The 13,029-nt window shown below is 33.2% G+C and overlaps 1 protein-coding gene and 1 long non-coding RNA gene across 2 annotated transcripts; one reads left to right on the top strand and one right to left on the bottom strand.

The window, feature by feature from the left end:
• The first annotated feature begins 8,590 nt into the window (after positions 1-8,590).
• Positions 8,591-12,961, top strand: LOC111372539 (protein NLP5-like). The gene is made up of 5 exons (XM_022994888.1): positions 8,591-8,817; positions 9,084-10,016; positions 10,479-10,526; positions 10,610-11,522; positions 11,682-12,961. Exons 2-5 carry the CDS (start codon positions 9,171-9,173, stop codon positions 12,527-12,529), a joined length of 2,655 nt encoding a protein of 884 aa, XP_022850656.1. The 5' UTR covers positions 8,591-8,817; positions 9,084-9,170; the 3' UTR covers positions 12,530-12,961.
• Positions 10,973-11,675, bottom strand: LOC111372540. Its single transcript, XR_002698792.1, has 3 exons — positions 11,461-11,675; positions 11,166-11,274; positions 10,973-11,066 (listed from the first exon to the last, which is right to left on the bottom strand). It is a non-coding gene; the product is annotated as an uncharacterized LOC111372540 (long non-coding RNA).
• Positions 12,962-13,029: the final 68 nt, after the last annotated feature.

Raw genomic sequence — 13,029 nt, forward strand, 5'->3', positions numbered from 1 at the left:
TGCGTTATGTGGTAAAATAAAATTTTAATATTGATAATAATTTCCTACTAAATTAATATGCGTGAAGTGATTCCAACATTTTGCTTATTTTTTCCCTTTTCGCTTTTCTTTGGCATCGGGAATGTTTAATTCAACTTCTTCTTCCTCTTCATGTTTTGCTTCTAGAACGTCAACATCATCTAAATCAATTGAATTATTGCTTCCACGAGCACCCAAATCTGGAATATTTTTAGGTATAAGTACGTCATTTAGACCAAAAAATTCATTTTGAAATTGACTTTACGATGTCATAGGCGATTCTCCTCCTCCCATACCGAACAAATCCTCAACAAATGAGTGTGGATTCATTTGTTTGTGATGAAATCGGAATGTGATAACTAGTAAGTATGAATATAAAATAGTAAAAGTATAAAAGTAGCAAAAATAAATGTAGACTTGAGAGAGAATTATTGTATAAATGTAGCAAAATAAATGTAGAATTGAGAGTTGAGAGAGATTATATATTTGTTGTGAAAATGAAGATGGGGGTGTATGGGTATTTATAGAAAAAATTTGGGGAAAAAAAGTTTGTGGCCGTTTTGGTCACTATTCATAGTTCAGTGACCGTTTTCGATCGCTATAGCTACATGAGCCACGAGCTGTTTCTTGGGCTTGCCAACAAGCGCTCGCCTGTTTGGTGAGCCGAGCTAGTTTGGCTCGTCAAATGGGCAATTGAGCTCAATGGGGCTCGAGCTGGGGCTCGTTATTTTACGAGCCCAATTTTGATAAGCCAAGCAGAGTCGATGAGCCGCTCGGCTCAATTGCCACTCCTATCACGTACTATGTAATGTTGTGATTGGGAGGCTTTTTATAAGTATAAAACTTAAAAGTCAACTGTCTGAATCTGCCACACTAGTACTACCATATTTCTTTCTTAAACATGTCCAGATGTCATAAGCAATCGAGAACTGCTCACACTCATGAACGAGATTGTCTACATGAACTTACAAAAATTGCACGAGCAATGAAATATTTCTTTTTTCATGTCTGGTAAGTTTTTCAGTCCCTTATTTATTGAACAGTTTGACTTACTCTTGGGTTTTCCATCATGTGGTTAATGCTCTCAAAGCAATCATGTTCCTCCAGCACATACTAAATTTTATGATGCCAAGTATTATGGTTATCGTTATTCAATTTATCATCCTTATTAAGGTTAGCTATGATATTTTTAGATGCCATGATTTGTCAAAATTTTAAAGGCAATCATATAAATGTCCATTTATGCACACATAACATTTTGTACTCATGCAAATTAAGTTTTATGATAATTAACACTAGATATGGAGTCGAAAGTTCACTTAATTTCCAATCATTGTCCAATACCCTCATGTTACATTGTCACAAAATTATAGGTTCTAGATCAGAATTACTCAAACTCTTTCAACCTTAGAACTCCCACTAAATTAATAAGCAATACTTTATGACTATTTGTGATAAATATGAAACATATATATAAACCTCAAAGTATCAAATATGTATATGCGATCATATTAAGCTTCTTTATACAACTACTAAATATAGAAAAATAAAATTTTACATAGATATTGTTCGACAATTTGAACTAATCATACATATGTAATTAATTAAAAAATTCTCATTTTCTGAATTTCATTCCCTCATCAAGATCCCGATCAAATGGTTGTGGCGTAGGAGTAGTGAATTATCCAAAACTTCAATAGTAATATATGTCAATGTTTAGGATGTGTCCTTGTTAGACGATACATACACTCCACCTAATATATAGGCTGTCCCAAATGTATAATTTCTCGACGCATTGCTTCGATAAATTTTATGCATTGTACTAGGTTATGTCGTGGATCCATTTCATAGTTTCTATAAGCATATAATTTTTCAAGATGTTCCATAGCCCGTGCTTTACTAACTCCTCTAAGGATGTTAAAAATGTACATAAATCCAACCATATCTAATCAAGCACAAGAAATCGAAAAACTAGTCACAATGGATCACATAAATTGATTAAGACTCACTCAACTCATGAAAGTATATAAAACGGGACATTTTAAATATTTTTGAAGTATTTTTATTTTTAAAAAAAGAGAGAGTACGTACTTCAAAAATTATGTGAAGAATATAAAAATCTATTTTAATTGCATATAGAAATCTATTTTAATTGCATATAAAAATCAAGAATATTTTCAATGACTTAGCTATAAATTAATGTAGATTGCCATCCTCCTTCCTTTTTTTTTTTTGAATTAGAATAAAAAAAAAATTGGGACGCAACGTCCCCAAGCACAGCTGGGACGAGTGCAATTCGATCTCAAAAAAATTCATTTCGTCTTTCTAACTAATTCCGACATTCTGAACTTATCTGTATAGTTAGATCTTACAACATCAATTTCTAAAGTTGTGTTTATAATGCAAACTGGTTTGTCAAGAGTGGAAATGGAAAAACAGTTATTGTTCATCATTCATAAAATTGCCGAATTTTCAAATTTTTATCAATACTTCGGGAGGTCATAACTTCTTCAGTTTGAGACCAAAATTTTTGTTCTTTATATCGTTGGAAAGGTCTCGGTATGATCTATCCTATCCAACCATACCAAACGGGTATCATGAAACCTAATGTACAAGAAGTTATGATCTGTTGAAGTTTTGATTTTTTCAACTAGGTATTGAGTTTTTCTCCCAAAGTATAAATCTAAACGAATGAAATTTTCCAATTATGTTCTACATAATATCATAACATATAGAAAATTTCATGAATTTATATGGATTATATCAAAAGTTGCCATTAATGATATTGAAGCTTTTGGAAGAAAACGAAATTCATGCATTATGATTATTCTAAAACATTTTAAACATGTTTTTAAGCAAGAGAACGACCTACTTAGGCTCTGATACCAATGTAAAATGTGCTTGCATGCTTCTAACGAAATTTCAAATTGTAAAACTTGAAATCACCAAAACAATGTTGAATCACTTGTCTTTTGTTTGCTAGTCTTTTACACTACCTTATATTCACTCCTTAATCGGAAATATTTTTCCAAAATCAAGCCACCATACTCATGTATTTTTCTCTCAATTTGGAAACTTGAATTTTTGCAATATATTTTTGTTTCTTTTCATAAAATTTGTAGTAATAGAAGTTGCATGTGAGTTATTGGTGGTGCAAAGTTTAATTTCAAATTCAAAACTCAATTCCTCCCTCCATTTGTTCTCATGTAATTTGGGTTGGATCAGCTCACATAAACTACCTATTTTCTTTCAACAGTTTTTGTGTTTTCTAAGAAATTTTATTGATTAAACATTTTATTTTAGGATATATGGAGATGTACGTATACATTTAGAAAATGTGCATATCCAGGGCAGCCCTAAGATTTCAGGGGCCTTATAAATATTTTATAATATATATAATTAAAATTTGACTTTTATTTAAACAATAGGGGTTAAGTGTATAGTCCTTTAACACATATATATTGAATTAATTGAATTATATAGGGTTAGAATCGTTTAAAAATGATTCTCACTTGATGTGATATTTAATATATTATATTTTAATAGTAATAAATAATAATTTTTATTAAATAAAAATATTCAAAATTATTAAAATAATAATTTAAAACTTTTAAATGTGTAAATTAACTTTACTCTTCTAGATTTTTTTGATAAAAACCAACAATCACATTAAAAATAATCAATGAAGCATTGAATTCGCATGAACTCCTCCAAAATAACGCAAAACTCTGTTGTTGGTTCACTGACTAGAATTATTTTTTTAAAGCTTCATTCTAATCTCATTTAATTAATTTACTTATAGGCAAAGTAGTTATCAAAGATTATAATTAATTCTTACCTAAATAATGAACGTTAAGCACGGTAAGAAGATTTGTATATCATAAAATATGCTTAAAGATATTCTTGATATGTTAATAGATTGAACTAAGAAAAGTCAATATTAAATTAGTACATCTTTAAATTTACCTAATTAACTACTCTGAAAATATTTAGGATAGAACATAACCTATTACATACGACTTACAATATGTTAACAAGAAAAACATTTGTTATGAAAAACCTAAAAGAGATGCAACGGATGAAGTTATTGAATAGTTTGTCGAAATCTTGCCCAACGAAGGTTCTTTCCATTGCAATCAAATCATTTACTCCTTTCGAATAAGGATAAGTGATGAAGTTTATCATGTTATTTTATGATGCTGAAAGGTACATTCAGGAACTCCCTGCGTACTTGCATTCAACCAAGCTTGAGACGAGAGTCATCATCTGCTTCAAAACATCACTACAACCAGTCGTGTAGGATTTGATGAAACGCTTCGAACTTTTATTGATCATTGATTGTTTGAAGTGAGTAAAACACTGTCCAGATGTTTGCACTTTCACTTTGTTTTGGACTATGTATTGTGTTAGAAGACAACATCTATGTTGGAAAGCAAATGTCACGGGTTAATAACCCAAATGGTCACTGACTTTTACAAAAAAAAAATAACGGGGTCACTGGACTTTAAAAATCACCCAAGTCGTCACTGAACTTTGCAAAAGGTTTATAAAGAGTTATTGAACTTTAAAAATCATTCAATTCATTACTAAACTTTGCAAAAGATTTTCACGAGATCACTGAACTTTGTAAAAAGTTTTCTAGGGAAAAGTTCAGTGATGAATGAGATAATTTTTAAAGTTCAGTAACCTTGTGAAAATCTTTTGCAAAGTTCAGTGACCTCGTGCCTTTTAAAGTTTAGTGATGATTTGGATGATTTTTAAAGTTCATTGACCCTATGATTTTTTTTTTTACAAAGTTCAGTAATCATTTGGGTTATTAATTCCAGATGTCGCATAGTCATGGTGCGCTCTATCATTCCTCCAGAGTCCGGTTTGAACATAGTGAAAGGGGTTCGTAGGGAGGAGAATCACTTCCCGAATGTTTGACCTAAGTATGTAACTATAATAGCGTTCAATTTACCTTGGTAGTAAACCAGGGGTGATAACTACCACTCTTTAGGATTAGTCGGGCGAAACCGAACACTCGTGTCATAAAAAATAAAAAATAATAATAAAAATGTGCAACACTTAAACTCTCATCTTGTATATTTTATGCTTTATGTTGCTCAAACATTTCATTTTATGTTGGTTTGATTACATTATAAATAGAGACAACACATGCTGTTTATATTACGTTCTCCTATGTTTCTAGATTACTTATCGTCTCTCATATCATTTCGTTTTGTTGCTTGAAAGTTCTTCCACATACTACAGATGTGTGTTAAAAGATCATAAGCTATACTTTTGTTACTTATTTTGTGTAATGAAGTTCAATGGTGAGGCCAAAGGCTCATTAGAACATGTTTTGGATAGCTTATCTTAAAGATAAGATCTAAATATGTAGCTTGTGTTGACTTATTTTGATTGTACTTGGTTCACATTAGAAATAAGTTACACATTTGTAATTTACTTAAAATAAGCTTACCCCAAACATGCTCTTAATAAGATGATCTCAATGATATTCGATAATATTAAAAATAATCCAAAAATTTTGTTGTTTATATCGTAAATTCTTGTTTGACATTACATACCACGTGGGTGAATTCACAAAGTTAAACCGTTCATTTTAACTGCACATAGTTTTTTGAGGTTCCATTTTGCAAGGGAGAATAAATCAAAATTCAATGCCGCAAGCTAATTTTCTTTTAATCTTCGTTTTAATTTAATTCATTTATTTGGCACAGAGTTGGATTGTAAATTTATTCGTGTGATCAATGTTTTTGTAAAAACGTGCCAAGCACTCTCCATATTTCTCAGTTTTGGACAACATTTATTGAATTAATTCACCAAAAGTAAATGCCAGAAAATAAAAATATTAAAGCTACATATTTTATATTATTCTTTCCGTTACAAAAGAGACAAGACGACTGCTACAGTGCTACTTGTACCCAGACATTCTATTTTAATTTGTATTTTCATTTATCATTATTATCCACTTGTGATAGTATGTTTGGTAGTATTGTAAAGTGCAGAATTTAACCAAATTGAAGCGTTGGACATGGTCCATTTCGGTTCGAATCGAACCCAAAATTTTCAGGTATTTAATAAATGGAACTATCGGGTTCGAATTTAATTATGGAACCGTTCGGGTTCGGTTCCATTCAGTTCGGTTTTGATGTTCCGTATTATAAGTAAACTTTTTAATATCTATAGAATTATATTGATTCAACTAATGATATATTCAATTTTGGCTCTTATAAAATAACGTAGTCCAATTTTATATGTCTTTTGCGTTTCTCTTTGCTGGGTTATTCATATATTTGATTATTAAAATCACATGAAATTGAAGATAACGAACTCACAATACTTGAGAAAGGTGTTGTTGAGCTTCAATTTGATTTCTCTAGAACGGCAGAAACTACAATACTATAGAGTAACAGATTTGGATAAAATTTAGGTCAATTTGATTAAGTTGACTTTGAACTAAAAATTAGAAATTGGAAAATCATATTTTTTGGTTTGAGTTAAATTAACTAGTTAGCAACTTTATTTAGAAAAAATAAAATAATTTGACTTATTTAAAATAAATTAATTACAAAATTAGGGAGATTCAATTTTTCGGTTCTTGACTTAGAATCGATAACCGAACCAAACTTGTCGATTCTCGATTCAGATACCCATTTGTGTATTTAACTTAAAAAGAACACCTCGGTTTGATCCGGTTTGGGTTCGGATCGGGAGTTTTTTGTCCAATCCTACTAAGACTTTGTTTGTCTACCATTATACCATATTATTTTTCCTACTGTACTTATTTTCAATCATAAATTCTTCGTTAAAACAATATTACATGTAAATCAAAAAAAAATCTTTTTTTTTAATCACACATTTTAGCATCAATTACTATTCCATAATACATTACCCACAAATAATGAGGCACAAACACCCCCTAAATTGAATGAATAATAAATATAATTTTATCACACGTGTCTATTTTTTAATTTTAATTTTATTTAGAGATTGTTTGAGTCCCATATTTTTTTTGTGTCAAAATGTGTCATTAAAAATATATATAATTTGAGAATAATTGGGACCAAACACAGGTTTAATATGGTATGATAAACATACCTACTTCGAAACTTATGCATTATTTCCTTAAATAATAGATAATTTAAATGATAAGATTGGGTGATCATCCAAACCTTGTTGACATACATTTTTTTACGATGTAAACATTATTGATGCCAAATTAAAAACTCTTATAGCTTATAAAAAAATGCTTAAATTGAGAGAGAGAGAGAGAGAGAGAGAGAGAGAGAGAGAGAGAGAGATGTATAATTACTTTTTTTTAGCAAGCTTTGACAAACACACGTTGGAATATATTCTAATAAGCAAAGGTGGCTTCAATAATTTTTTTAGCTTAAACAATCGTGATTCAAATTAATTAATCTATGGATACTTATCCAAATCACTTATTATCATCCATTTACTTTTATTAAAAAATAATTTTTCTTTTACAGGAATCTCACTAAATTATTCGATCCTTGAACAAGTCGATATTTTCTATGTATTGTGTTTTTCTTCTTGTCTTTTTTTCTATCCCCGTCTTATAATTTTTTTCTCTTTCTTGACAATAACAATATTCTGAAACTGAAATGGGCATTAATTCAAAAAAGTATATCTCGAATTAATGGTTAAAAAATAAATAATAAAATTTTCTTTTTTGAAAAGAAAAAAAATGGAAATTAGTTCAGTTTCACCCTATTTCCAAGTGAATAGATCGGTTCTATTAGTTTTTTTTTTTTTTTTAAACATTATTATTATTTTTTTGCAGTTCCTAATTTAGATATGTTATCAGACCAAATCTCATTGACCAACACAATCAAATAATCAATTATTCTTCTTGTACGATCGGAGTTGACAACCCCATTAACAATGTACTCACACTTACACTCACAGGAGGAGGAACCCACTATTTTTTTATTCAACGTGGGCTCCCTCCCATGTATCTAATTGTCAACCGAGATTCGCAATACTAATCGAATAATAGTGTATTACAGTCACTAGTTCTCTTTTAGCTTTTCTTTACGTTTGGAAAGCAATGGATTACAACACCACAAGCACATAATTTTTGAGAGTGGAAACATGTAACATGTCCGTTATCAATCGCAAATCACTTAATAAAATACTAAAAACGCTAATCGACGCCATTTAGAAACGTAATTATATCTCATTATAAAGTAATGTTCCAAATACCACCACCCCACTCCCACACACAACCCCTCCTCAATAAAAAAAATAAAAAATAAAAGGAGAGTTAATTTTCATTACTTTGCATTATGCCCATGTTTCGTTCAAATAATTTGATTTCAATTAAAGTTAATAATTAAATTTAACTCACATTTTATTGGATTCATAACTTTTCAACAACATTTTCTCAACTTTTATTAAAATTTACTAAAAATCTAATTTTATTCTTCACCAAACGGGACAATATATCTTGGCTCAATTAGGCTTGTCTCTTTGTAATCGATGGTTAATCTTCTTTGGTTTTTCCAATTTTGTCTAGTTAGTTGACCACACCGCGGGAATGCCAAGGTGGTTGTGGTGGGGCTATGCATGGTATCAACATAACACAATACAATAGGCTTGTGGAGACTGGAGAATCATAAGAAGAGTTTTCCTTTTTCTTTGTGGATGGGATTTCAACAAGAAAAATGAGAACGAAAAACCCCGTAAAATCCAACAAAACATTGGATTTTTTATGCATATCTTTGTTGGAATTAACAAGTCTCATCTTTGGAATATCCAAGAATCCTCCTAGTGAGTTCCTCCGCCTCTTCTTCTAATTCTTCTTGTCTGATCTTCGTTTAGTACTATGGTTTCCGTTTTCTTGGCTGCATATCTTTTACCGGTCTTTTCTATGCTCAAAATTTGTTATAATTAAACTATAAGAATCTTGATGTCTGGATTCAGATATGTGTGAGATCCAATTAGGTAGAATATCTTAAAAACTCTGTGGGCATTTAGTTATTTGCTTCAATTTACTATAGATTATCAGCTGAAAAATGTTTTGGTTTCTTGTGCAGACTGGGCTTTGACAGTGTACAACTTTCATACTAGATTGTATTTGGATATAGATTTTGAAATCTCGAGGTTAAGACTGAAGACTAGCAATGGATGAAATTGTTCGTCCTCTTAATACAATTTTTTGTCCACCATATGATGCCTTTATGGAATTTGATTACATGGATGAGCTACTGTTAGGAGGATTTTGGTTAGATGGATCTGAATTCTCACATTACAATGCTTCGACTCTGAGTGGTCCATTCGATCCTTCATTGGTTTGGCCTGATCTAGAAGAGAGGCAAAGATCAACTTTTCATGACAGTCTGCCTATTAATAGTCCATCCCAAGGACCAAAAAATACTGCAAAATCTCATTCAGTTGTCGCGAATGCTGCTAATGATGGGGGTTCTTTAGGCCAATCAGATCGTTATTTAGTTGAAAGTTCGGAGCCGAGCAAAAGGTGGATTGGACAAAGGGTCTCGAAATCGGTAGTAGACCGTTTGAATTGGGCACTTGGGTACATAAAAGATTACTCGAGAGATAAGGATGTACTTATTCAAGTGTGGATACCAGTTAACAGAGGTGGCCGGAGAGTGTTGACGACAAATGATCAACCTTTCACACTTGACCTTAATTGCTCAAGGCTTGTCCATTACAGGGAGATTTCTGTGAATTATCATTTCCCTGTTGAGGAGGCTTCTAAAGGGGTAGTGGGATTGCCTGGACGGGTATTTTTGGGTAAGGTTCCCGAGTGGAGCCCTGATGTTCGATTCTTTACAAGGGATGAGTACTCACGAGTCGGTCATGCACAACAGTACGATGTTCGTGGAACCTTCGCCGTTCCAGTTCTTGAACGAGGTAGTAGCAATTGCTTGGGTGTTATTGAAGTGATCTTGACCAAGGAAAAGATGAAATATAGCGCAGAGCTTGAAAGTGTATGCAAAGCTCTTGAGGTTAGATTTTTTGCTCTTTTCCACGAGTTGTTTTACTTTTGAATAAAACATTCAATTTCAGGGAAATCCCAGAATGCAGTAGAATTTATGGCTCTCAATTCATAATTTCGGGCCCCATTTCCCAAAATACGCCTGGTGATTTTATCAATTGTTAGAATTTTTTCTCTAAGAAATCATGAATATGAAATAGTAGTACATGCTAGTATTTGCAGCACATCAAAAAAGTTTTAATGGTATCGCTTGTTATCTCCGGTTTTTACTGCTCTTAGTTCCTCATCCATTTGTTGCTTCAAATTTTATTTCAAATCCTTCAGTGTACAGCGTCTCAAAGTTTTAGCTTTTCTGTAGAGTAAGAAGTGATCTTGTTCATCTGAGAATATACTGTTCACAGTGTTACTTGTAGGTATTGAGACCCAATTTCTTTTGCTAAAATTTGATGTTAAATAACTTGCTTTCTTATAGGCTGTTGATCTCAGGAGTTCCGGGTTATCAAGCGTGCAAAACGTCAAGGTTATTGGATGGATTCTGCACAATATCATTTCTCCATAGAAGTTTCGAAATGTTTCCAAACTAACATGACTGGTTCTTTGCAGACGTGTGATTTATCTTATCAAGCTGCATTACCTGAGATTTTGGAGGTCTTGAGATCTGCTTGTGAAACACATAGATTGCCGTTGGCTCAGACGTGGGTCCCATGTGTCCTACAAGGCAAAGGGGGGAGTCGGCACTCGGACGAGAACTTGCTTCATTGTGTTTCCACAGTAGATTCTGCTTGCTACATAGCAGATCCCAGTACTCAGGATTTTCATGAAGCTTGCTCCGAGCACCACTTGTTAAAAGGTCAAGGCATTGTTGGTAGAGCATTTATGACTAACCAACCTTGTTTCTCGTCTGATGTAACTGCTTATAGTAAGACGACTGAGTATCCTCTGTCTCATCATGCGAAAATGTTTGGACTATGTGCTGCTGTTGCTATACGTCTTCGGAGTATCTGTACTGGTTCGGCTGACTTTGTTTTGGAGTTCTTTTTGCCAAAGGATTGTAGGGATCCTGAAGAACAAAAGATAACACTCACTTCATTGTCGAATGTTATACGAAAAGTATGCCGCACCTTACGAGTTGTTACGGATGAAGAGTTGCAGAATGAACCTGTTTCTCCAGTTTGTGAAGTTGCAAATCCTCCAGTAACTATATCTAGTGAAGAAATTCCAAAGGTGGACACAATGCAATCTCTGAGGCCGTCTCGTGAGATAAAGTCCTGGAATGGAAAACCAAGAGAGATTCTGGCTGAAATATCGTCACAATTCAAGAAAGATCAACCGGATTCTAATTCAAGAGCAGGTTTTGCATTTGATGGAATCCCTTCAACATCTGCTGATGATAGCTCACGGAGCACAAGTAAAACTGGAAAGAGAAGGCGGAAGAAAGCTGAGAAAACCATTACCTTACAAGTTCTTCAGCAATACTTTGCTGGGAGCCTGAAGGATGCAGCAAAGAGTATTGGTGGTAAGCGATGGAGACTTCCCTGAGAACTCAAAATCTTCTGCACTATTCCATTAATATGTAGAAGACATCACATTTTAGAGTATACTATTCTTGAATTAGATCTTTCCTGCCGCTTTTATTTATTTATTGACATTTTTTTCATTTTCTCTGCGACTTCAGTTTGTCCAACCACTTTGAAGAGGATATGCAGGCATCATGGAATAATGCGTTGGCCTTCTCGAACGATCAAGAAGGTTGGTCACTCCCTAGAAAAGATTCAACGCGTAATAGACAAGGTCCCAGGTGCCTCTGCTTTGCAAATTGGATCCTTTTATTCCAATTTTCCTGAGCTGGCATCTCCAAATGTATCGAGGATTACCCAGTTTACAAATTCAAATCCAACTGATTGTCCAATGCCATTAGGCAGGCAGCCTGAAAATGACGTTTTTAGCTCCACTTCTGGTACATCTAAGTCAACTTCCACTTCATGCAGTCGGAATTTGAGCTCAAGTCAATCTTATTCTAGTGAGACACAGCAGAATCCTTACACGTTTAACATTTCTGGTTCAATGGTTCAGGAAGAATCTGTCAACGACCTGCTAAAACGCTCAAGAAGCGAAGGAAATCTGCATTTGTCAAGTGATGTAACAAACTTTCGTGAGCCTTCTAGACAAGAAAGTTTCCCTCGTTCATGGATAGACAATGGTACACAATCTCAAGATGGAGATACTCAGAGAGTAAAAGTGACTTATGGAAAAGAGAAAATCAGGTTCCGAATGAAAAAGAGGTCAGGATATGAAAATTTACTGCATGAGATTGCAACGCGATTTGATATAGATGACACAAGTGGTTTTCATCTCAAATACTTGGATGATGACTTGGAATGGGTATTATTAACATGTGATGCTGATCTGGAGGAGTGTATTAATGTTTACCGATCATCTCAGAACCGAACAATTAAGCTCTCTTTGCTTTGTGATTCCCAACAGCACGTTGGAAGCTCGTATGGTAGCAACAGTTTTTTGTGATTATAGTACAAATAACTTGCACCTACAAATTTGCGGCTGGTGCAGTTTGGAACAAGACTTTATCCCTGCAAAAAGTTCAAATTGCAAGGTAAGAACTCCTAGTACATTAATGCATCGACAGTTCATAAAGGCTAGGACAGTTTTTTTGCTCATGAGACAATACACTTGCTGGGGTACTAATCCAGTAACATATGCTTACCTTTCTGTAAAGTCGAGGTTACACACAGACATTGTATAAAATCCTTGAAACCGAGCCGTGTACACTGGATTCTGAGCAATGCATGTATCACCATACTGGGGTTCTATAGGTGAATCTCTGTGTATATTGCACATTAATTGACTCTGTAAAAGTGTAAATTGGTATCAATATATGGAAAGGCTTCGTTTTGTACAGTACTATATGGAATAATGGAAAGACTTAGTTTTGTCCAATACTCTCCTGTTAAGCCTTGAACTGCAATCAGATCATGGCTATCCTTTAATGAAATTACATGAACCAA

The sequence above is a fragment of the Olea europaea genome, unplaced genomic scaffold (genome assembly GCF_002742605.1).
Source record: "Olea europaea var. sylvestris unplaced genomic scaffold, O_europaea_v1 scaffold1008, whole genome shotgun sequence".
NCBI classification, from domain to species: Eukaryota; Viridiplantae; Streptophyta; class Magnoliopsida; order Lamiales; family Oleaceae; genus Olea; species Olea europaea.